Source organism: Ailuropoda melanoleuca, chromosome 9 (genome assembly GCF_002007445.2).
Source record: "Ailuropoda melanoleuca isolate Jingjing chromosome 9, ASM200744v2, whole genome shotgun sequence".
Lineage (NCBI taxonomy): Eukaryota > Metazoa > Chordata > Mammalia > Carnivora > Ursidae > Ailuropoda > Ailuropoda melanoleuca.
The window spans coordinates 78108639-78136605 of NC_048226.1; the positions used below are offsets into that span (position 1 = coordinate 78108639).

Consider the following 27967-nt stretch of genomic DNA (forward strand, 5'->3'; position numbering starts at 1 on the left):
CTGCCTTGAGAGAATTTCCAGGCTTTGGCACAGGGAGGAGAACCCCATGCGGAGCCCAGTGAACTCCCTGAGTTGAAGAGATGGATCTGAGAGTTGGAGACAGCGGAATGGATAGAGCCTGAGAGAGAGGTGCACAGAAAGAAAGAGAGATCTAGGGAGAGAGCTTCTTGAGTATTCATCAAAATAGTGGTCAGTCTGTGAGCATCTGCCCAAGGTCAGGTAAAGAATTACCCAAAAGATTACATGTAACGGTATCTGTGGCTGACACAGGGCCAGGAAGATTACTTTTTACTGACTCCAATCAACAACTGGTAAGTGTTTTGCTATTATACATGTGGCTAATATGTTCTATTCAGTGCCCATTTCAATAATCTAGCCATAGTCCGCCTTCACCTTTGAAGAGACACAATACACACAAGGCACCTCAACAGCCTGGTCATTGCTCACAATCTTTGCAGGCAAGATAGTAACTACGAGCGACTTTCTCCAGGTACATGGATATGACACAACAGGACTTTGATGGCATCTTCCTCTCGAGTGATTCATTTGAGCCAGTCATTCAGGAAATACAAATACTCACAAAAGAGCTAAATTATTAAAAGGAATGGGTCACTGGCCCACACACAGTATAAAGCTTGTCTTTTCAGTTAAATTTTTGGAACTATCAGGTCAGCCAAGGCTGCTCCACCACTGACACTGTTANATTTTTTATTTTTTTTTTAAGATTTTATTTATTTATTCGACAGAGATAGAGACAGCCAGCTAGAGAGGGAACACAAGCAGGGGTAGAGGGAGAGGAAGAAGCAGGCTCATAGCAGAGGAGCCTGACGTGGGGCTCGATCCTATAACGCCGGGATCATGCCCTGAGCCGAAGGCAGACGCTTAACCGCTGTGCCACCCAGGCGCCCCTCAACTACAAATTTTAAAAACCAGGTCAGTTATTGATGTGTGTGACTGACAAAATAAAATTGTTTTCTTTGTATATTTAATCTGGATTACAACTGATAATTCATCTTCTGTTCTTAAAAAAAAACAACAGCACTGATTTTCTGTGATTCCTCTTTTCTCTGCCAACTGCAGTACTTGGTAAGTCAATGGATTCTTAAGGTCTCTAGTGTGCCTTCTAATTGTAACACAACTACCATCTTTTAATCAGAAAGACAATACCAATATTCACAACGTTGCATGGTTTGATTAACTTATAAAACACACACATATACATTTACCTACTCAAATATTTATTACATAACTAGTGGTCATTTAAAATGAAAAGAAACCTACTTGTACAGTTAGGCAAAGTTCCAGACCATGTTCCATTGGCTGTGCACTGTCTAACAGAAGGTCCAGAAAGGATATATCCCTCCATACAGGAATAGATAACTGAACTGGAAAACGTGGTACCATCAATCCGAAAGACTTTTCCATTGGCTGTCGTTCCTGGGTTGCCACACTGTACAGCTATAAAACAAAATGGGTCAGAGTATATATAAAAATGGTTTAAGAATTCCTCTCTCAAAAAATTAAGTGACTAAATGATTGTTTCAAATTATCCAAAGGAGCTAAAAAATCTTCTACAATAAGCACTGAATTATCTTTTACAAATAGTTGAAATTTAAGACGAATTTATATTGATTCTATTAATTAATTACCAGGGTGCAAATCATATAACAACTTTATTTTTTTTAAAGACTTTTATTAGTAGCTTTAGTAAAAACTTTACAAAGTAATTACTTGAGTATTGCCTTTGGGTACTATAAAATCTACCAAAGCAGGATTGTAAGAGTGTCTGTCCAAAAAGCAATTCATGTAAAACTGGAGTATATGTAACAAGATGCAACAGAGATTTATTATAATTATACTTCTAGGAGGATAGATATAAACAATTTAAGTATTATAACCATCTATGTATATTTTCATTTATGAAAGTATAAGACTTATTTGCATTAAAACTTTATTATCTCTATTTCTGGGCCGAAGTGTACAAAAAATAAACTGAATAAAAACAAAGTAACTAAATTCTAGGAATGTTTTGCACTAAGTTTGCAATATATCCTAAACAAGAGTCACAAACACTTATGTATATAATTCTTATATGACTAATTATTCTGTATTATGTTTAACTATTTTCCATTAATGCCATAAGTGAATTTTTTAATTATCTTAAAAGCAAGCCTATGTCAAATGTAATACTAAATTTTGCTGTAATATAAGAAGGTATTTTAGTGCTTTATAGAATTTATGTTTTTCTTTATGAATAAGAAATATAAATACAGTTTCAGAAGTATTATTTTTATTACTCTCTGCATCTTAAATATTCAATTTTGCCATTCCTTTGTATGTTTGTGTGTATGTGTATGTAGGAAATGTGTACATACACAACAAAGTCAAACTCCAGGTAACTTTTTCAGGAGAACATATGATATAGTAAACATTTTTATCTGTTGTCAAGAGTAATTACTTTCTTCTATATTCCTTAGTACCTGCCTAAAATAACAATCTGGTCATATTTATTTGTTATGTACCATGACCCCTGACACAACACAAGAAGGATTTGAAAAGCATTAGTAATATAGTCATAACATACTCTAGCTTATATATACAACTGTGTACATTGATCCAATTTTTTAAAAGCTTTTATTTAAATTCCAATTAGTTAACATACACTGTAATATTAGTTTCAGGTGTACAATTTAGTGATTCAACACGTCCATACAACACCAAGTGCTCTCCTTAATCCCCATCACCTGTTCAACCCATCCCCCCACCAAGCTCCACGCTGGTAGCCATCAGTTTGTTCTCCATAGTTAAGAGTCTGTTTCTTGGTTTTCCCCTTTTTTCCCCCATGATCATTTGTTTCTTAAATTCCAAATATGAGTAATAAAACATAAGATAAATTTCTGGAAGTGGAATGTCTGAACAATTTTTAATTTTGAAAAATATTTTTAATTTTTTGAAGTATATATAGATTTACCCAAGATATAATATGTACTTGTATCGATAATGTAAAAAAATTTGCTTGTTTCACACATCTTCTGCAACATCATGCACCATCATTTTAAAAATCCTTGTCAGTTTGTCAAAATGCTATACTCTTAAAATTGGCATTTTTCTATTTATTAAATTAACACATTTGTTTGATATTTTTATTTTCATGTGTTTTATTCATCACATCCATATAGTCTACGAAAGTTTTTATATTTTACTGTAAGTTACTAAAGTAATATAATATTTCAAAACATTTGGAACAGAGAATAAAAATACTACAAATTCCACCACTCTGTNTACTGTAAGTTACTAAAGTAATATAATATTTCAAAACATTTGGAACAGAGAATAAAAATACTACAAATTACACCACTCTGTTCTATTATCATTTCTGTGTGCTGTCTTTTATACTTTGTCCCCAATGAATACCATTTCCCATGATTTTACGAGAGTGCATAATTCCGAATCTTAATTTTTAACTAACTTTTACGTGATTTACATTTTCTCATGGCCTTTATTCTAATATTATTGATGATACATATATCATGTAAATATACAACTGCTTATGTAAGATTTTTCCTATTGCTCTCAAATTCTTTCCAGTTGTTGCTAGTCATAATCAATTAGAAATATAAAATTGCATCATTACAATTCTGTGTTTTCTTTAATATTTTATTTTCTTCAGGAAAAAATATCTTCAAAAGTTGATAAATCAAAGCTATATATAGTCTATACATGTGTATTTTTGTCAAATTACCCTAAAATATTATAACAATAAAAAGCCTCTAGAAGTGTTTTAAAGTTCTAGTTTTGCTGCAAATACACCAAAATTTCATTTTAAAACAGGTGAAAAATGATGCTTTGAAATTCAATGATAATTTTCTGATTACCAGTTATGTAGAATTCTTTTCCATAGGTTGCAATTATTTTTTTGGCTCTTCTGTATATTCTGTTCATTTCCTCTGTCCATTCATCTACTAGAATCTCTTTGTCTAAATCATTTGTATGAGTTCCATTCATGAGAAAAATGTTAATTCTGTTATATTTGCTATAACTCCTGATTCTTTTTTATCCATAATGTATATACTATCAAAACAAAGTCAACACCACACATTTCGTATAAAAAATATTTTGCAGTTCAGCTGAACAAAGGGATGGTTTAGATATCAACCATTTCATGTACAATATAATTATAGAGATTTTTTCTTTGGAAAATAAGTTTGAGAAATAGTCGTACTTAATGTGTTTTGCTCAGCAACATTGTTTCTCAACTTGTTTCCCTATAATAGCAACTAAGCTGCCAGTCTCTCTTAATTAAGATTAAATGGTGAAGTTAAAAAAAAAGATAACTAACTTTCCTAGAATATGGACACTAATTTTAAACATCATAAAAAGATTCTGAAATATAATCAATCAAGAAACTGTCAAGAAGGTTCTATTGCTAATTATTTCCTATTTATAAAACCAATACATTTGGTATAACATCAAATAAATTTCTTAAATACCTTTGCAAGTTTAGTTTTTGCACTAAACTCATCTCAAAAAGAACAATTTAAATTTAAGGATAATTTTTCAGCAACACTTCATTTTCTAGCCAATCTGGTAAAGATTTAATTATTTTACCTCTGAGCCAGTCAGAATGATTAACAATTTTACTCAAACACTGAAAATTTTAAGGATTCTAGCTATTAGCAACTGTACTCTATTAATAAAAATCTCATATATATTTTGGCATCTTTCTATATTTTTCCTAAAAACTGAAACAGATATTAAAGTAATGTTAAGAACAATCTATTTTTCCTCTGATAGTGTCTATTATGCAAAGCACTGTGATAAAGGGGGAAAAATAAACCCTTTTAACAAATATTTTTAACTTTTCTAATTGAGATGTTTATTATGATGTGACAACATTTGTGCATAAATAGCTCATGAGAGATATTTTTTATAATTATTACCTATCATAGTTCTTTTATAGGAGGGTGCCTTTATTCCAAGGTTGGGGACAGGACAAACGGGCAGGAGTTATTTCACCTGTAGTAACCAACTGAATTTGGATACACATTAAATTCTAACACTTTCAATATATTTACTTTCTGCTCAGATTACCTTTGCATTCTGGTTGCCTTCCAGTCCAACTGCCGTTGGCTAAACATGTTCTTTCTTCTGAGCCATGAAGGATATAACCAATATCACAAGCAAAACGTACAGAACTTTTGGTTCTGAAATCACTTTCCTGTCTAGAACCATGCCCAGGAGTACCCGGATCCCCACATGTACCAGTAGCATCACCTGAAATTCAGTATAAAGTTAATTTATTTCATTAAACATTTCCTCTGTTCATGATTTAGTCCAACATTCTTGTAGGCTTTTGTTTTTGTCCATGCTGTGTTTTAATATGACAAGTTGACTGGGCAAAATCATAATTCACATTTCCTTTCTGACTCCAGTCATAAAAAAAGGCCTAAATGAAGAAGAAAATAGTAGCGGAGTATGAGGTTATTTTCTGTATCGGTGATATTTGGGCCTGTTAAACAGGTTAAAGACATTTCAGTATTATTTCCGAAACCTGATTAGTAACCAAGTTAATACAAAATTTATAACTGAATAGTACTAGGAACTGAAATCACAACAGATTTATAAAACTAAAGTTAAAAACTAGACTTGGTAATTTGCATGTTTCCTTCTTTGAATTTTCTAATTGCTGAAAATCTTTTTTTGTTAAATTAGAACTGTAATGTGCTGGAAAATGTAAATGTTACAATATAGTTTTTCCTGTAGTCTAAAACTTCACCCCCTGATTTTCTCTACCAGTGGCCAATGATCAAAGATAAATAAATTGTATCTTTTCCAATATGAAAATATAAAAATATATTGTAAACAAATATGAAAATTTCTGGCTTAAGTTCCTAATAAGGATTTTGCTCATGACTAGGTGTTCATCTTTTGATTTTAGTGTTAAGGATTTATTCAGTCCCTTTATCGTGTCTTAAATAATTTTAATCACAGTTGCCACAGTATTATCATATGTTAAAAGAAAGAGAGAAAGAAAATTGAAGACATATACATTGAAAATGCTGTCTATCTGTCCAGATGCCTTTTTTGACATGCCCGGTATATTTGGAATCCTTCTTTATACCTCCTCATTTTCATGTTATGTAATATTAATCACACAAAACTTTAAGATCACTATTTCACTTTTAAATATCTATGTGCATTTTTTTTTGGCAATTTAGTAGCAGTTTCCTAATACATTGGGATATATGCATATGAGTTTATGTTTTTACGTATAATCAGTAGTCTGAGTTAACTATGAGTCACTCCAAGATAAGAATTTTAATTCTCATTAAAATCAGTTGTATAGTCACATTAGAAGTAAGTTTTTTTCAAATCTAAATTTGAAAGTCCCAGGCAGTCACTTCACGGAGATTAACCACTAATTACAAGGAGATTCTGAAATAAGTAACCATTTCAAAACTTTTACTCCTAAAGGGAAAACAATGTAAAATAACTTCTAGTAAGTAATCAACATGATCGCCACAGAGATAAAATAATATAAAAATAATGGGCAGTATATAAATAAAAAACAGGCAGAAAAATAAGCACCAACATCTAGTTGATAGGTGAAAAAAATATATAAGTAATATCAAATAGGGAGACAACACAGATCTAAAACCTAGTTGATATTTTTAAGAAAAGCAGTGGCTTGAACAGCTGAAAAAAAGATATCAAATACTCTGCAAACAAATTATTAACTTTAGCCTCAATATTCATTTATTATAAGATAACTCTATTGGGGTTATAGAATCTCAAGAGTGATAGGTGAATATCTTTCATAAAACTTGGCTTAGTTTAATTTAAAACATTTAGGGCTTTATTTTAAAAGTAGGGTATTAAGTCATTGTGCAGAAAGTTTAATAGAACTGAACTCTAACCAAAAATCTTGAAATAACATTTTGTATCTGGTAAAATGGAGCAGTTCATTTTAATGAACAAAAGCACAATACAACAGTAGCATCCTAAAAGTAGTTAAATCAGCAGTCATCTACAAGATGAGTATTAATTTGTGCTCTGAACTTATATTGCCTTAAGAAGTATTCCAATAAATGTATAAACTATGTTACAGCTTCTCTCGTGAGATTTTTTTAAAATGTATTATTTTATTTCTTCCTATTGTTTTGTGTATATATTCATAATAATAATAATAATAATAATAATAATAATAATAGTGTAACTTCCAACACACATTGTCCGATTTTCCAAGAGGTACCTGAACAATGAGGTTGTGATCCACTCCAATGGCCGTTTAATTGGCAAGTCCTTGATGACTGGCCTAGAAGGGTACGCTTTCCTGTGCAGGAATAGTGAACAGTGGACCCAAAGGTGTACTTCTCACCAGACAGGACTGCATTAGGAGGAACGCCAGGGTGTCCACAGTCAATCACTACAATACATAATTATTGAATATAAAATTTTTTTATATCTCCTATCGAACAACCTGCATCACGTTTTATAAAATAAGTCAGAAGTAAATTATCTGCTCAAATATACCTATCCTCCAGAAGTCAAAAATCCATGTGAAAGCTGACTTTTATAAAATAAAATGGAAGTTGCAGTTACATAAGCAATCCTGTTAACCCACTCACCAGTGTTTAACAGGAACACTGTAAGCAAGCATTAAATGAGTAAGTATAAGTCTGTTATGTGTGGGGGTGGTGAGTGTGTGTTTATATGCTTATGTCCATGAGTTTAAAGTATGTATGTGCCTGGACAAAGATATGCAAGTTAGAGAGAGGAATAATGTGGATAATCTAACTAAGGACCTACAATGCTATCTAAGATTCAAAATGAGCCCATACAGAGATCAAAAGGAAGAATTTTGAAGGTAAGAAAAAGGGAATGAAAATGGATATGTGTCACACACTCTAATAATGCAGTCGAGAATAATTCCATTCCCAGCCAGAATCAATCATGCTGCACAATGAAAATACTCACTGGCTTGTTAACTAAAACACTACTAAGCATAGCAGAATCAGATATCGGTGCATTGTTGAATTTTCTTTATAACCTAGAGGTAGCTTGGGAACTAACTGTGTACTGCCTTTTAGTTATAACTTGGAAAAATATTGAGTGCAATATGACTCCAGAGTTTTAAATAGCACATAAGGGGATATAAGTTTAATAAAACCCTTGAGTACTTTGCACACTACCAGAGAGCTATAGGAAATAAAGAAAGTCAAAAAGTATGAGAGCTAAGAAAATCTGAAGAAGTTCATGTTTACATGTCTTATGAAAGATTTTTAACTTTAACGCTATAGCCACACAAAGTCAAGCAAGTCAAGTAGTCAACTATTAGAACAGACTTTCTACAAAAAGAAGTGAAAAACATTTTAAGCAAAAGATCAACAATTGAATTATTTGCTATAGAAGCTGAAATTTAATGAACACTGCATGAAGTTTTGTTTCTTCATTAGTGCATGATGTCATAACATTTTTGAAAAATCCCACCCTGTAAACATAAAGTACCTTTAACTAAAATATTATCACAAAATAATCTTTTAATTTAGAAACTTAGTACAATCAAAAATTACTTGCACAATTTCTTGACACACTACTCCTTCAATCTATAAAGTTCTTCTCTTTCTAATCATGATTCATCAACTTTTTGAGACATTGCTATACTTGAGACTTGCTATCTAACTGAATATTTCAAATTCATGTTCATTTCCCTAGGTTCTCACATAATTATTTCCTTACTACACATGCTAATTTTATGCATATCTGCTATAATTTATCTTATTTATATTCTACAACTCCAACACAACATATGACAAAATGCACTCAAATAAATGTTCGCTGACTTCAAAGATGATGTGTATCAACATTTACTGCATTATATGTATATGTGTCTGTAATATGATAAATGTTTAAATCAGTAAGTTTTAAGCCACACATTTGTCTAAATCCTTAAGTATTCTAAAGCCCTGGTAGATGTTTACATTAGACTAATATTACCTTAAATGAGATTTAAAATAGTAATACAAAAGAAAATCAAAAGGTAATTGCCTCTCATGGGATGGTAATATCATAGAATATAACAGACGTTGCTTTTCATCGTCTATTTGCTTTATCAAAGCTCAAAATAAAAGAATCATATTAATATTAATAAAAATGGCATTTGGCATTGAACTGGCAGAATATAGTGGACTATAGTTTCAAAAAATGAAACAATAAAATCAAAAATTAAAGTAATAATTACAAACAGGATCCTTTTGATATATAACTCTAGATAGTTTATAAGACAATAAACATCCATGTTGCTTCTAGGGCATTTTCTCAAGAAGAATTCACATTATCTACTTACTGATACATTCTGGTAAAGGTTTGTCCCACTGTCCATTTGGTTGACATATTAAAACCGAAGATCCAAATAAGAAATACCCAGGATTGCAGTCATAGAATACCAAAGTGCCATAGGTGAAATTTCCATGTTCTATTTTACTTTCTCTTTTGGAATTGGCTGGAATTCCAGGATCAGAGCAGTTCACCACTAAACAAATGGCAATTTTGGAAGTTATGTTTGGAATAACATATATAGACCTAGATAGATTTCCATTAGAAATGGAGTTTCAAAGGTAAATTTAATCAAACAAAGATTCCAGGAATAAAATTAATGCATGGGCTATATAGATAATGAAGTGAAATCCATGTGGTTGAAAACATAGAAAAAAGGAAAAACTTTTTGCAAAACTTTTTGTAACTCTATAAGTATTCTGCTGAGTACAGACATAAAAAATGATACCTTAAGCTATAAGCCATAAAAAAGGTAGAAAAATTATAATTTGGTTGTATTTATCAGACAATTTGAAATATGTCGTACCTCTTTGCAAATGGAAAAACAGCAAAAATCTCTTTAATCTGTTTCTATAGAAAAAACAATTAAGAACCCCCAGTGTTGGCATAAATGAGGACTCAGTCTCTCCAAGAATATGAAAAAATAAATGCCAAAGGTAAGTTCCATTAATTATAAAGCAAAGCACAAGTAAAATGATCTTAATGCTTTTTATATGCAGCAATAAAATAGGTACAAGATAATAAAGCTAAGCAGTTAAAATAAAACTTGGTAACTTCTTACTAGACATATCGCCAGGGGTGAGGAAACAAAAGCAAAAATGATCAATTGGGACTTCATCAAGATAAAAAGCTTCTGAACAATCAACAAAACTAAAAGGCAGTCTATTGAATGGGGGAAGATATTTGCAAATGACATCTGATAAAGGGTTAGTATTCAAAATCTATAAAGAACTTATCAAACTCAACATCCAAAAAACAAATGATCCAGTTAGAAGTAAGCAGAAGACATGAATGGACACTTTTCCGAAGAAGACATACAGATGGCTAACTGACACATGACAAGATATACACATCACTCATCATCNAACAAATGATCCAGTTAGAAGTAAGCAGAAGACATGAATGGACACTTTTCCGAAGAAGACATACAGATGGCTGACACATGACAAGATATACACATCACTCATCATTAGGGAAATCAAAATCAAAATCATTATGAGCTAGAGATACCACCTCACACCTATCAGAATGGTTAAAATTAACAGAAGAAATAACAGGTATAGCTAGGATACAGAGAAAGGGGAACCCTCTTGTACTGTTGGTGGGAATGCAAGCAGTGCAGCCACTCTGGAAAATAGTATGGAGGTTCCTCAAAAAGTTAAAAATAGAACTACCTTATGATCCAGCAATTGCACTATTAGGTATTTATTCAAAGGACACAGAAATATAGATTTGAAGGGGTACATGCACTCCAATGTTTATAGCAGCATTAAAAACAATAACCAAACTATGGAGAGAGCCCAAATGTCCAATGACTGATGAATGGATAAAGAAGATGAGGTGTGTATATATATATAATGGAATATTACTCAGCCATCAAAAATGAAATTTTGTCATTTGCAATGACATGGATGGAGCTAGAGTGTATTATGCTATGTGAAATAAGTCAGTTAAAGAAAGACAAATACCATATGATCTCACTCTTATGTGGAATTTAAGAAAGAAAACAGATAAACATATGGGTAGGGGGAAAAAGGACAGAGTGAAACAAACCATAAGAGACTCTTAACAATAGAGAACAAACTGAGAGTTTNGATAAACATATGGGTAGGGGGAAAAAGGACAGAGTGAAACAAACCATAAGAGACTCTTAACAATAGAGAACAGAGAGTTGATGGAGAGTGGTAGGTGGGGGATGGACTAGATGGGTGATGAGTATGAAAGACAGTACTTGTGATGAGTACTGGGTGTTGTATGTTAAGTGATGAATCACTGAATTCTACTCGAGAGACCAATATTGCACTGTATGTTAACTAAATTTGTTTAAAGCCCCCACCCAAAAAATAAAACCTGCTAATTTCAACTTTTAAGAACATAAGATAAAAATTAAGGAAAAAGGAAAGCATAGCTAATGAGAGGACATCAATATTAAATCCTTTTTTTTTATAAGCTGAAAACGTTCTACTATTCTGCCCAAGTTATTTCAAATGTTGTCATCTATGTTTACACAGATACATTATTACCATGTCCTAAGCTGGAATATAATTAGATGTTTACCTTTGCACACTGGTGGAGGATGGCTCCACTGTCTGTTGGCCTGGCACTGTGCCTTTGTTGGCCCTTGCATAACATACCCAATATTGCAAGAGAATGTCACCACATCATTAAAGTTGAATCCATTACCACTTGTTCTTCCATAAATTGGACTACCAGGGTGACCACAGCTAACAGCTAATAGCAATGGGTGGGAAGAGGAGAAGCACAAAGCAGAATATTTAGTTATCAGTTATCACTGACAGTTATATTTAATCATTTCAAACAACATGGAAAGACCACTTTTATGTAAAAATATATTTAAAGTACTTTTACTATTGAAGAGAGAGATTTAGAGTGCCAAAATAGACTAATAGAATAGAAATATTATATTAGTAAAGACAGGAATATTTATAATTGTGCTCATGTCATTCAAGTGGTGTAGAGATGTTTAAAGTTTCATGGTACCTTTTCGTTCTCACTCTCTCTGTTTTGTTTTGGAGTTTGTTTTTTTGGACAAATACTGAAATTCAAAGAAATCTGGGAATGAAGTTCTTGTCACTAGTTAGAAGCAGAAAGAATTGAAACTGAACCTATTTCCCTTTTCTAGTTAAGTAAGAATCGATGGTCCATAAAGGCAGTTTTTTTGTATTTAATTTTAAAGTAGTTTAGTGTTATTTATATGATTAATTTTTATGAATAACACATTGTCAAGCAAAATGCGCTTGAAGAATTAATGTGGCTATATAATGTAAACAGTAAAAATAATACATGATGTAGTAGCATTCTCCTTACTATTTTGAGATACCAATAACAACACTTTGTAAACCTGTCAACCTTACTGGTTTATTTTCTTCACAACTGATACTTGATAATTAACACAATTTTGTTTAGAAATAATGTATCAATTAGATAAATTATTTAAATGTTTTTAGGGTTATAGTTCTATTCTAGATTTTATGTAGTGCTAGGCTTTTCCCAAACACTCTGTATTTCTGTGAACTGTTTTATTGCATCATCTCGCTCTATTAATCAGAGCAACTCCAGTAATAGTGCTTCATAATTGGGCACAGTGAAAAACCATAGTCACTTTTAGTACTTTTGAAATGACCCAAGAGCAATTATTTTTCAGCTGTATTGTTAATGTCAACCTACTCATTTGGAAATTTAACTGCATCTTATTCTTGTTAAAATTATCAATAAAGAAACCAGTTTTACCCCAAGGGCTAATTTTCTTTTATAGTCTCAATTATTGAACAAGAAAAACAGTGGTATTAGTTGGCTATGCCTGAATATAAATGAAAGGGAAAAAAATCTAGGACAGACACAAGCATAACTTGCTTTCTTTAAATCATCAGTCTGTGTGTATGTGTACGTGCACACGCATGCATGTGCATACACACATACACACACACATCACTTAGAAAAGTAATATTAATTATTAATTCTATGGTCTATTATTCTATTAAATTTCAACACCTGGAAGTATTTTCCATGAAGCTAGAACTTCAATAAATATGTGTTGTTTGAATAAAAATTTGACAATGAAATCTATAAATATGGATATAATTAGTCACAGAATAATTGAAGTATTTCCTGTGAATCCATGCTAAAAGTCCCATGCATTATTTACCTGAAACCTCCAAAATCTCTATAGTATGATCATATGAAGTTATAATAAAAGCATATTTGCAGTATTTATTCTCATTTTCTAATACCAATTTTAATATAAATGTCAGTATTTGTGGATGGAAAAGATCAGGAGAAAGAAAAAAATAAGGATCACACTGATAATTGCATTTCTGGTCCAAAATAGGTTAGACTGGGATGTGAAACACTGTGTGTTGGTAGAGATTCAGTGGATTAAGCAAAGTAAAAGAATTATCAATGTTCAACTCTATTCTTATTTTTGTGATATTATAGTCATAATAAATGCACAATGGACAAATCTATGCCATACACATAGAAGCCAAAAAGCAAAGCAGCTGTATGTAAAAAATAACAAAAAAGTTTTATTTTACAATCCACTTCATTCTTCATGTGAGAGTTCATAGGTAAATTAACTTAAAAGGTCAGATAGATATTTGTTGAACCAGTGAGAAATATTATTGAAACAATTCCCAAATTACAGTGTTACACAATTTTGTATGAATTTAAAATAGTGAAAAGAGTGCTGTAAAACGAAATTTTAAATAAATTTTAAACATTTCATGTAAATTTTTATAAGAAATTATATCAGATGTGTATATGGAATCTTGATGCATTTAAGAATAAGATGGATTTTGAAGCTAAAAGGAAAGATAATTATAAGTACTTTTAACCATTCTCTTTATATATAAGGGAATTAAGGCCTAGAGAGATTAAATAACCTGCATTAGCTCATATAATTAGTAATGGAACTGAAATGAGAACAATAGTTCTTCATATCATGCCTGACAAGTTTTTTCCAAAATAATTACACTCTATCAGGATCTGATTTTGGTACGACAGCTATAGCATCATAATTATTAGAAAAAAATTATCCAAAGTATTTTCACTATAAAAAGTTTCATAATATCACATAATGACAATATTGATGTTGCTGCCTAGTGGTCTCAAGAAATTAAATTCTTGTAAGTTAAAATTTGTCAAAAATATACCTTCCATATGAGAATATGCATTTATAAATATTATATATTCATATTAAAGTACTAGAATAGCTGAACTTAATTTCTTGTCTTTATGATAAAACATAAATAATAACAGACATTCTAATATTTTCTTCCACTTTCTTGTTTTTATGGATGGTTTTATGTGTGCGTTTGTTTGTGTGTGTATGTATCTTGCCTAAGGAAAAAATATCGGTAATTATATGAGACCAGAGGCTTCTAGTTACTTCTGTCATGCTTACTTACGCACACAGGATGGCAGCTGACCAGACCAGTTGTGATCCTGTTGACATATTCTCACTGAAGAACCAATCAATCGAAAACCAGGATTACATTGATAAACAACTGTGTCTCTGTATCCATAATTTTCTCCAATGACTTGACCATTCACAATGAGCTCTGGAATTCCACAGTGACCCGCTGAAATGGGTCAGAAGGTAATATTTTTAATATTGTGATTTAAGTTTTATTTTTGTATTTATATACATATATAATGTTACTAAACTTTTAAAGTTTATTTACAAGCATGCTACAAATAATGCAAACATGATAATATGACATAAAGAGAACTACAAGATACTCAGCAAAATGCCAAATATTTAAGAATTAAAAGAAAATGTTACTTCTAGTAAAACTTGGGTCTAAAAGTAGTTAGAAAACATTTCAATCTGTGTAGAAATAAAAATATAACATATTAAAATTTAAGGATGCAGATAAATCAGTGTTTAGTGAGAAGATTTATAGGGTTAAACACTTTTATTGAAAATGAAAAAATATATACAATCAATAGGTTAAGATTTCACCTTAAGAAGAGAAAAAAGAAGAGCAAAATAAAGAAGAGAAAATAAAGCCGAAGTAGATGAAAGGATATACTGCAGATAGTTACAGAAATCAAGGAAATAGAAAATGGAAAACAACAGAGGACATTACCTAAGCTAAAAATGTCTTTTTTAAAAATAGCAAAAAAAATCGCTAACCTCCTAGTTAATTGATCTAGCACACATGAAAAAGAGAGAACAAAATTACCAGTAACAGAAATGAATGAAGTGTTACCACTATAAGCTTACAGAAATTAAATATGAAGGACACTTTTATGCCAATACATTTAACAGTTTGAAGAAAAGGGCAAATACTTTGAAAACTATATACCAAAACTAACACAAGATAAAACAGAAAATATGAATAGTCCTTCATTTTTAAAGTACTTGAATTCTATTTTTTTTTTTTTGAGATTTTATTCATTCATTTTAGAAATAGAGAGGAAGAGCCTGTGTATGTGCTCATGGGGCAAGGGAGGGCCAGAGGGGGCAAGAGAGGGACAAGCAGACTCCATGCTGAGGTGGAGCCCAACCTATTTCATGTCCTGGAGATCATGACCTAAACTAAAACCAAGAGTTCCACACTCAACCTACTGAGCCACCCAGATGTCCCCATTTTTTTTTAAATAGGCTCCACACCCAGCGTGGGTCCCAATATGGGGTTTGAACTCATGATCCTGAGATCAAGACCTGAGCTGAGATCAAGAGTCAGATGCTTAACCAACTGAACCACCCAGGCACCCCCCAAAATACTTGAATTCCTACACAAAATCCTTCCCACAAAAACCACTCAGGCTCAAATGTTTTTAGTGTTTTAACCAAACATTTAAGTTAAAAAAAATTATACACACTCTTAGAAAATAGAAAAGAAAGGATTGCTTCTTAATTTGTTTTATGAGGTAATCACAGCCCCAATAGTAAAACAGGAAGACACATGAAAAGCCAATATCCTTCATGAAAATAGATGCAGAACTCCCTAAAATTTTAGAAAACCAAACTAGAAACATACATAAAATCAACCACTGTTATTTGACAGACTAAAAGAGATAGTGACATATTCACAGAGTGAAGGGGGAAAATATGATTATTTCAATAGATGAAGAAAAAGAGTTTGGCAAAATTCAGTACCAATTCATGATGAAAACTAACAACACATTTAGAATATAAGGGAGTTTTTCAACCTGATAAAGACATCTGTGATATTCTGATTTACAGTAGGAAGTATGTATTTGGTCTTGGTCCCTGTTTGGGAGCTCCTAAAACTCTTGAAATTTACTAAATGGTAGGAGGAAAAAAAATGTATCTTGTTATGTTAATGAGGTGGCTTTGAGATCTCACCTAAGTATGCCGCTGGTTGCCAGTGGACCCAACCACATGATTACAGGGTTGGCACTTCCAGTCCCACCCCTTTGACCTCTGGGAAGAGAGAAGGACTAGAAGTTGAATTAATTGCCAGTGGCCAATGATTTAATCAATCATGCCCAGGCAATAAAGCCTCCATACAAAAACCAAAAGCACAGGATTCAGAGAGCCTCTGGGTTTGGCGAACACAAGAAAATTCAGGAGAGTTGGGCCCTCAGAAAGCACGGAAGCTCTGTACCATTCTCACATACTTTCCCCTATGCATCCCCTCCATCTGGCTGTTCCTGAGACAACCTTTTGTAATAAACCTGTATCAGGTAAGTAAAATGTTTCTCTGAGTTCTGTGAGCCACTTTAGCAAATTAATCAAATCCAAGGAGAGGGTCACAGGAATCTGTGATTTAGAGCCTGTCAGAAGCACAGGTAATAGCCTGAGCTTATGCCTGGCATCTGAAGGGGGAATGGAAAGTGACTGTTTATAAGACTGAACCTTTAGGGGTGCCTGAGCACGAGCTTTTGACTCAGGTCATGTTCCCAGGCTCCCCACTGAGTGGGGAGTTTGCTTCTCCCTCTCCCTCTGCCCCTCCTCCAGCTTGTGTTCTCACTTTCTCTCTCTCTCTCAAATAAACACAGTCTTTTTTTAAAATATCATTTATTTATTTACTTGAGAGAGAGCCAGAGTTGGCACAAAGAGAGAGGCAAAGGGAGAGCAGACTCCCTGCTAAGCAGAGAGCCCAGTCCGACATGGGGCTTGATCCCAGGATCCTGAGACCAGGACCGGAGTCACAGGCTCCGGTTAGATGCCTAACCCTCAAATAAATAAAATCTTTAAAAAAAAAAAAAATGGAAACTTTAACCTAAGGAGTCTGACGCTATCTCCAGGTAGAGACAGAATTGAATGGAATCCTAGGACACCGGTTGGTGTCCAGAGCATTGCTTATTGTTGAGAATTGAGTTTCCAAATGCCAAAAGACATCTAAAGAAAACCTCCAGCTAACGTATTTACCAATGAAATACTGAATTCTTTCTTCCTCATGTAGGGAATAAGACAGGAATGACCACTCTCACCAGTTCTACATTGTTTGGTTGGTCTTATGCAGTGTAAACATTAATACAGAGGAAGAAAGAAAGCATAAATTTGGAAAACGGAAAAGTAAAACTATTCTAAGCTCAGATTATATATATGTGGAAAATTCTATTTTAAGAAAAATCCCTAAAACTAATAATTTAGCAAGGTTTCAGGACACTAGATAAATATTTCAAATAATTATTATATTTTTATATGTTAGCAGCAAACAATGTGAAAATGTAAATTAAATGGAAAATGTAATTAAAAATGAACAATTTCACTTATAATATTAGAAACACACTAAACATTCTCAGGAATAATTTTTGCAATAGACATAAATTATCTCTATGCTAAAAATACAAAATACTGCTATTGCAAAAAAACTGAAGACTTAAATAAATGAATAAATATACTAAATATATTATGCTTATTAATTGGAAGACTCAACATTGTCAGATGCCAATTCTCCTCAAATGATATATGGATTCAACGTGATCCTGATCATAATCCTACTAGATATTTTTAAAAATAAAAATTGATAAGCTAAGTCTAAATCTTAGATGAAATTGGAAAAGATATATAGTATTCAAAGTTATCTTGAAAAATAAGAACAAATTTGAAGGATATACATACAAAATTTCAAGACTTATTATAAAACCTATTCAACAAATAGTGCTAGTACCCTTCTAGTAAAAAACTAAACCTCAATTTTATTTCATTTATTATACATACAAGAACACATTAAAGATAAATAGTACCTATAAAAGTAACACCTAAAACTATAAAACTTCTAGAAGAAAATAGGAAAGAAAATCATTATGACTTCTAGATGAGTAAAAGTTTTGTAAACAAGACACAGAAAGCAACAACCAGAAAACATAGACTTTAAAAACTTTTTAAATATCTGCCTATTAAAAGAAGAAATAAGTAAGCAAGTCAGAGGCTGCAAGAAAATATCTATAAAATGCATAATAATGAAGGCCTTACCACCAGAATATACAAAGACTCCTGTAGTTCATAATAAAAGCCAATTCAATATAAAAGACACTTCACCAATTCACAAAGGAAAATTTACAAATGGCCAAAAAGCTCAAGAAATTGCGCTATGAGTAATCATCAAGACAATGCAGATTAAAATGTTATAAAATACCTTTATGCACCCAATGGAATGGATAAAATTAAAAGACTGGCTATACCACATGCTGGAGAAAATGTGAGACAAGAACACTCCAGGATTTTACTCCTAAATCTCTATGAGAAATGAATACATATGCTCACAAAAAGATTTTTACATGAATATTCATTGCAACTTTTTTCATAATAGCCCAGAAACTGGACAAGGGTCAGGTGTCTATCAATAGGGGATTGACCAACATGTGGCATATTCATATAATGGAATTCAACTCAGCAATTAAAAAAATAGTGACACACACAACAACATGGAAAGAGAATGAAAGAAGTCTTACACGGTATATAATTTAGAATTCCATTAGCATGGATTTCTAGAAAGGGAAAACTAACATATGGTAAAAAACAAACCAAAACAATTATTGTCTCAGGGTTGAAGGGAGCTGCAGATTGGCTGTACACGGCTGTGAGGAAAATTTCCAAAGTAACAGGAATATTCTATAACTACAAAGTGGTTTAATTTAGAGAGTTATACACATTTGACAAAATGCATCTCATTGTGTTTATGATATATACATTCCACTGTGTACACATTTTATCATGGTAAAAAAAAATAAAGAAGAGTAAGCAAATATTAAACTCTTGGCAATGATATGCATGCTGAAATATTTAGCAAAAAAGTGCACTGAATTCGGCATGTTACTTTTAAATACATCTAAAAAAACAAATTGACGGATTGACAGAGGCCTGAAGGATAGATATGTGATAAGCAAATATGACAAAATGTTAATTGTAGAATCTAGGTGGTGGGTATAGAGACACCCCTATGTCAAGTGTCACTGTTAAGTGTTTCAATCGAAAAACTGAAAAATTCATAATAAGATGCTGGGGAGTCGACTAGGAATAAATGCACTGTATTTAGAGAAATGATTATAAGCACATCCTAGTGGCCATTATTAGCCAAAAGTGTATGTGGCTATAAGGACAAGTTATTTCTTTCACACATGAGAATGACTGGACTACATCAATCCTTAAAGTCAAGTACAAGCATAAGATTCTAGGATTTGCTTGTCTGGCAATTGCATTTTCCTTCTACCCACATCCTTTGGAGCTTATATTAGATGTCAACACGACATCCTTTGCAATGGATGGTGATGTTGTCTTCATAGACTGAGAGGCAATGTTTTCTTATAAATCTTTCTTTTATATCCTATCTCTTCAGAAAACAGAATTGGGATTCTAGACAGGTGAATAAAACCACCCTCTTTATACAATATTTAATAAATAACACACAATATATAATACCAGTTCACCACGGCATAGAGCCACAAAATATAGAATTTCAGATTTAGATCACACATATATTTTCAAGTTTATATGTAAACTAAGTAATCTGTAGCTGAAATCTGCATAACCAAAATTGGTTTGGAACTATTAAACATATTTTGATCATTTAACCCTATGTAAATACATAAAGACTTAATTTTGTACCATTTTTAATATAATATTTAGCATATTCAAATATACATGCTCTTATAAAGAAACTATTGTTGCTAGGCTTCCAAGTGTACTTATTAACAAATACGCTTGAGGGGAAAAAAGGATTTTAATCAAAACCTGTGGTTATACCTTTTTAAGTTTCAAATAATGATTGCATTAACATGAACATGTTCAAGCTTATAAGAAAAACAATATGTATCTAAATTGCTAAAGTATAGAGTTTTCTGCCTTGCCTCATATTCTTATATAGAGTAAATATTTATAGACAAAGCACTGTCCCCATCTAGCAATACCCTGTTCGTAATCATCAGTGATTTTTAAATTAGTAAACAAAAAGATTATCTCTTGTTCCCAACAGACAAGTGAATAATTATTAGAACAATTTTTATTATGCCTAATTCAGTACTTGCTGTCATATCTTGAAATCATTTTGGAGAAAAATAAAGCATAAATCATACCATTCTCTACTAAAAAATTTATTGAAGTTTTTGAAAAAAGATAAAGCATAAATCATAATATTCTCTTAATAATAAAGGAGGAGGGACAAAAAAGAACTAGTTAGTTCAGTTTCTTTAACTCAACAGTTTTTTATAATGAATTAAAAAAAAACCCTAAGGGGGGAAAAATCCTATTTGACTAAAATCAGGTTTGAAAAAAGATATTTTAAGAGTTTAATAGAAAGTGATATTACACATGTTAAAATCTTATGAAATTAAAAGGGAGAAAGAGTTTAAATGCGGAAATCGTCTTTCTCCTTCGATCATTACCTTAAGCAAATAGGTGAAAGGAGAATTGACTATGGTTTAGAACGAATTAACTGCTACAGTGATTAATCCAGCTGAGTATGCAGACATATAATTTTCAGCAATTAGTTTTCACCTTTTTATTTTCACATGCCTGGAAGAAAATGTGTCTCTCCTTAATGACATAAGATTCTCATTTGAAATACTAGTTAATTAACTTTAAGAGTTATCTGTTTAATAGCTTTTCTACCATGAGGCATTTTTAAAGTTAAACATTTTCTGGTTAGCATCCTTACTGAGTGAATATAAATGATCATCTCTTGTTATAGAAAAAGGGCTGCCTCCTTTTCAGAGGCGTGGGTGGGGGTGTGGTTGGTTAAAATGATTAAAAAATCTGTACCTAGGCATTTGGTTTCAGATCCACTCCAAAGACCTGAAGAAAGGCATTCCCGTACTGCAGAGCCCACAAAGCATGAATCCGGAGTCACAGGTAAAGATGGCCGTGGAGCCATATGAAGTTTGAGTTCCAATCTTATTTCCATTTGGAGGTGTAGGTAGTTCTCCACAGGAAATAACTTGAAAACAATAAAAAATAATAATAATAATGCTTAAAAACATAGTCAATGTGCACTTGAAAAAAAACCATGCTTTTAACATTCTGAATTCTCTCTGATCTGACGTATTCACAACTGAAATCAACATTTGTAAGACATGTTTGAATAAGTGTGAAAATGCAGAGAAAATAGATGACATGATTTACAATCTATCCTCTCTGAGTTCTCTTAAAACCTTCTGAGTGACAGCAACATGTAATGAAGCTATTTTTGGATCTTTGGGTGAGCCAATCTGGTCACTCAGCAGGTTGTCATAAAAGAAAAAAAAAAATCACGAGGTGAAAATGGTAATTTACTGGTCCCAAATATTTCTCTGACTTACAAAGTGACACTGGGAATTCCTTTTGACTTACCGGAGCCAAAGTTTCCTCTTAAATAAGAAACAATGCTAAAATAGTACAGGAGTACCTCACTGCATTGTACTGGCAGATGTTGTGCCTTTACAAATGGAGGGTTTGTGACAACCCTGCGTTGAGTAAGCCTATCAGTGAAATTTTCCAACATTATTTGCTCACTTTGTGTCTTTGTGTCACATTTTGGTACTTCTCACAGTATTTCAGACTTTTTCATTATTATTATATTTGTTATGGTGATCTGTGATCATTGATTACCACTCGCTAAAAGCTTAGAATATGGTTAGCAGTTTTAGCGATACAGTATTTTTTAATTAGGGTATGTACATTGTTTTTTAAACACAATGATATTACACACTATAGTATAGTATAAATATAACTTTTATATAAGTACTGGGAAGCCAAAAATTTTATTTGACTTCCTTTATTGCAGTATTAACTTTATTGTAGTGGTCTGGAACTGAACCCACAATATCTCTGAGTTATGCCTGTAATTACAAGCAATTTTCGTTGAGATCTCCAAAGTTTATAAAGAAATTTACATGTAAAACATAATTTGATTTTCACAAAAACCATTAGATAAAATGATACTTCACACTTTGTAGGTTTTAAAAAACTGAAAAAGAGATTGACTCACTAGGTCATTTAGAATCCAGCTCTTATAACTCCTTCATATTTAAAGACTGCAAATGAAATGTCTTTCTTGAATAAAAAACAATAGTGGATAATGTTTATTGAGTGCTTATTTTGTATCAGACACTATTAGTAGTGCTGTAAGTAAAGTAATTCTCAAAGCAACTCTTATGAGGTAGGTGGAGTCAATATCTGAATTGTATGGACTAGGAGAGGATCTCATAGTCACTTTAATAAGGTCACACAGCCTATAAATAGCTAAATCAAAATTAAAACCCAGTGGTCAAACTCTAGAATCCAATACTTAGCCACCACCCCACAGTGCTGACTTTCAGATCTAGGCATTAGGTGTCCATTACACAGAAAATTTGCAAACTTTAAATTGTTGTATATAAAATTTTAAATTGTTTTGAACTAATCCCTCAACAACCCTTTGCAGTAGTTATACTACTTATTAATAATACTAATATTTATATTTTTTAAATTTAAAAGATGAATAGAGAATCAGCAAAATCACTATTCTTTCCATTTTCTCAATGAATTGCAATCCTTAGATTCCTTGTCTTTCCCCTACTCTTACCTGTAGGCTGGGACCTTGTTTTATGTATCCCTTAAACCCTTCAAATCATAGATGATCCCTTAAACACTTCTACATCATCACAAAAGAACGAGACAAACATTTTTGAATGCCTGATTGAGTTAAAGGTTTATTGTAGATATTTTTTCCTTAGCTCCTTGAAGTATCTCTATCCCATGTGCCTGTATAATGAAGTAATACTGGAAGAATAAAGAGGCTAAAAGCAAAGAACACCAGGAGAAAATGTGAAGCAACAGGGCAAAAACTTACAAATATAGATGCCATACTTTTAGAATATCACAATTACAGTTTTGACATCTATTTTTGAGATTTTAATTCATCAATATTATTTTCTTATAAAATAGGGCAATGCCCTTATATGGATGTTAAAAAAATAGATTGCAAAATAGGAAATTCATCAGTAAAATAATAGTAGATACTTGCATACTTATTACACAAAGACCATTGTCTGCTCTGTTGAACTTTTTAATCATCATAATCATAATCCTATTTAGACTTCTGGTTCCTTTATTAATTTATAAATTATGAGTGTTTACATCATAAATGCCACAGAGTTGTGTTGGACACAAAATGGAAGAATGAATTTTCAGCCTAGCGTATTTCCTGGCACAAAATAAATACTCAATAAATGTAGGGAAGGAAGTTCAAAGGGACTACATAATATTTCATCTGAATGTCCTATGTTCAGTTAGCTTATCTATCTTAGACACTGGCCATTTATATTATAAGAATGCATGGAAACAGAATAACAATATATTCAATTAGATTCAATAAATATTTATTGAGGTCATGCTGGGAATCGGGTTCTAGTTGATATTTTCAACATAACACATACCATTAAATCTTTATAATAACTACAAGGTAGGTATTATTTTAATTTTCTTGCTTATGAAATTTAGGATCAGAGAAAGTAAACATCATATAATATAGTGATTAAAAGCCGTAGGGTATATAGTCTGACTGCTTGGATTGAATCTCATTTCTCCACCATTTATAGGTTCTGTGTCTTGTGTAAAATGATTAAACTTGGGGCTCAGTTTCTTTTTTTGACAAAATAAGTATAATAACATCAACCTCTTCATAAGATAGTAACTAAGCAATAAATGAATTAATCATGTAAAGGGCTGAAAGCAGTGCCTGCCTGGTAAGTTGTAAGTTTACAATAGGCATTATTAAGTTTATTGTAGTAAACAAGACTTAGAATCCAAACACAGGATTTCTGTTATCAAAAGCCCATGCTTTTTTCATGAGCATTTACTAAAAAAACAGTTACAAAATTTTAAAATTTAATGAGAATAAATAGTCTTTTTAATAGTATTATCTCATTATTGCTCTAGTGTGTTTGGAAAAGGAAGTGACCAAGCAATTCAATCAAGTGGGGAAAGAGTATGTGTTGTAATGAGCACTGGGTATTATATAAGCCTGATGGATCAAAAACCTATACCCCTGAACAAATAATACATTATATGTTAATTAACTGAATTTAAATTCTAAAAAAAAATAGCTTATGAAATAAGTTTAGTTGAGTGGATACTTACTTTGGCAATACGGTCTTTCATTTCTCCAACTCCAGGTACCATTAGGAAGACATTCGATAGAAGCAGGACCTAGTCCATGATAACCAGGATCACAGCTGAAAACTACCTTAGTTTTGTATTCATAATGGGAGCCATTCACAATTCGCCATCTTCCGTGTTCCAAGGTAAAGGAATTGATGCTTGGACATGTAACAACTGTACAAAAACCAAGAACAGAAATGTTAATCAGTCATGTCTGTTCTATTTCTTAACTGCATCTTGTACCTATTCCATCCTCTACATCTACCACTACCTTAACTCATTCACTATTGTGCCAAAGTCCTTTAACATTTTTAAAAAATTATTTTCCATGTCAATCTTTTCCACTCCCCCAGCTCTACAGCATTGCTGGCAGTTCCTTGAATATGTTATACTATTTCACACTTCAAAGTCTGTGTACATATTATTCTGTTTACCCAGAATCTTTATTACTGCCTTACCTCTACCCACTTCTTTCTTTTTTTTTGTATTATCATATCCATATTTATTCCTTAATATGCATTCCAATTATATTAATTTGTTAAAAATTTCTCTTTTCTTTGAAGCTGATTTAAAAGTATCCTTTTTGAAATCTTCCTTCCCTTTTTTACGAGATACAAATGACAGGATGTAGGAAAAAAGGAACCCTGGTATAATTGGTGGGAATGTAAACTGGCAGAGCCATTATGGAATATATATGTAGAGCCAGTATGGAAGATCCTCAAAAAATTAAAACGAGAACTACCATATGATTCAGCAATCCCAACCTGGGTATTCATCCAAAGGAAATGAAATCAGGATCTCAAAGAGATATCTGCATGCTTATGTTCATTGCAGTGCTGGTCACAATAGGCAATATATGGAAACAACATATTCTCATTAATTCAGAAATTTTGGAAGGACTGTTTTTGAGGTAATCTATTTTATGAGAATGGTGTTTTTGTGTAAGAGTTGTATTGTAAACTTTGGCTAATTCAAAACTTGTTCAGCATAAGATAAACAGAGGCATTATTCAATACCTATGTTAAGACTGTACATAATTTAACAACTGTCATTTTAAATGAAATGACAACGAAGTTGATATGTTAGTATTAAGTGAGAAGAAATAAATGTAATATAGACAAACAAAAAACCTTATTTAAGCCAACATTTTCCAATTCTTTTGCTACCAAATATTTTAACAGAACTATTAGCTGTCACCATTACATAATATTCATTTACCTATTAAAGTAGTAATGAAAGCAATGGGAATACTCTAAATGTAAGTAACCTGAAGAATACTGATGAAAGTTGAAAGTTATAGATCATTTTAGCAACATCTTTTGTCCTTATAAAAATCAGAGCTGAATGTTTTGGAATATAATTTTATTAATTATAAATCCTTAAATTTTTTTTCAAGTATATATACAGAAAGTACATGTTAACTGATGAGTGAATTTTTATGAAGTAAGTGAAACTTTGGTATGTAAAATAAAATTCACTTTAATTTTTGACATAAATATTCTGGAATTTATGTCCTTATACTGTCTTCTAATTGTTCATAGTACAAGACAGCTTAATTAACTTTTATTTCCCTCTTAGACATCCCATTTCATTCCAGGCATTAGTTCTAAAATTTGAACAATACATAAACTTGTAAAGCATACAAGATGCCAATAGAAACACAAATGATACCATTTCCTTCACACACATACCAACACAGCGAGGGGTCTTGTTATGATTGCTCCAAGTTCCATCTGATTGACATATGGCTGTGGTAAGTTCCTTAGATGACAATCTATATCCATCATTACAAAAATAGGTAACTCGGGTTCCTACCAAGTAGTCTGTTGTGAGTATTCCTCCATTTGTTGGAGCTTTAGGAATCCCACAGGAAATTGCTAGAATGAATACATGTACAAAATCACAGAAACAGAAAAATACTTACTTTAGTAGATAAAGCTCTTTAATTGTAAAGCATGTAAAACTATTTGGGATTTTATTAACTCCTCTGAAACAATTTCAGAATATCTCCTAGAAAAGCTTTCCTGAACCATAACTTTTTGAATAATTTATTTCAAACTCCTATTGAATGTTTTTTTTTATTGGTGAATCCATACATTATTAATGCTTTATTTCTGGGTTTCTTACTCGGTTTCTTGTTAGTGTGTGCATGGTTATCAGCATTCATATAGATTATATGAGAATGAAAATTGGGTAAATATAAAGTGTATCTAGAGCTAATGCATAACTGGGCCACCACACAGCAAGTTTGGTCAATTAATCAGATAATTATTAAAGATTGTAAAGGTGTTGGTAACTAATACTCATCAGGACTTTGCCTGTATCAGGAATACAATGCATAGATGCATATATTTATTTTAACTGGAAGCTGGATATTGATTTGTCTTAGGTCCAAACTCTATGTGCTTGGACACCATCCATAGATTATCATGTGATCAACATGTTTAATAAATATAGGGCCTGGACATATTGTCTTAAAACCCAGGTTGAATCATCCTGCATTTCATTGATATGTCTTAGATGTCTTGTTTTTCATCTACAATAAATCTGATTTAGGTGAAATTAGTTTTCTCATAATGTGATGATTACAGTAAAATTTTTTATTTACTGTATTGTGTATCAGGTATTTTCACATCTCATAAATTCAAATGACTATACAGATACACTCTAAGATTGATTGCCATCTTTGCTCTACAAGTACACTTGTGCATCTCCAAAAACAAAGAAAAAACATAAGCTTTCAACAAATATATTTGGCACCAAAGCCCTGATTAAAATGAGATTATTTTTATCTTTTATATCATATTCAGATATGTGTAAATATTTGTACATATGTCTGCACAAAAATTAGTGTATTTGTTTATGGATACAGCTCCACAGCCAGCTGGAGTTATGTAACATCTGGTATATGTACTGTATTACCTCTATAAAATCAGAAAATTTCCGAATGCTGACCTATCTAGTCTTCTAGGTTTCCTATAAAATATACCAGACTTATAACTACATTTTTCTCATATTAAAAGAAATAACAGAAAACAGAGTCCGGTTTTAGTATTTACAGACTTGTGTTCTAGTTACCTATCTTTCATTTCAACCTAAGATTGTTTCAACTTTTTTTTTTTTTTAAAGATTTTATTTATTTATGCGACAGAGAGACAGCCAGTGAGAGAGGGAACACAGCAAGGGAGTGGGAGAGGAAGAAGCAGGCTCCCAGCGAAGGAGCCCGATGTGGGCGATCTCTGAATGCCTTGATCACGCCCTGAGCCGAAGGCAGACGCTTAACGACTGCGCCACTCAGGCGCCCCAGATTGTTTCGACTTCTTTTAGAAAACCTACCACTTAGGTGTTTAATTT

The 27967-nt window shown here is 32.1% G+C and overlaps 1 protein-coding gene across 1 annotated transcript in view; it reads right to left on the reverse strand.

Moving 5' to 3' along the window:
- Positions 1-27967, reverse strand: part of CSMD3 (CUB and Sushi multiple domains 3) — a 1149842-nt gene that overhangs the window by 54810 nt on the left and 1067065 nt on the right. The window contains 10 exon segments of the mRNA XM_034668518.1: positions 1282-1458; positions 5092-5274; positions 7253-7426; positions 9347-9532; positions 11614-11787; positions 14484-14657; positions 21257-21323; positions 21325-21431; positions 24593-24787; positions 26305-26490. Coding sequence (XP_034524409.1) covers positions 1282-1458; positions 5092-5274; positions 7253-7426; positions 9347-9532; positions 11614-11787; positions 14484-14657; positions 21257-21323; positions 21325-21431; positions 24593-24787; positions 26305-26490 — 1623 coding nt within the window.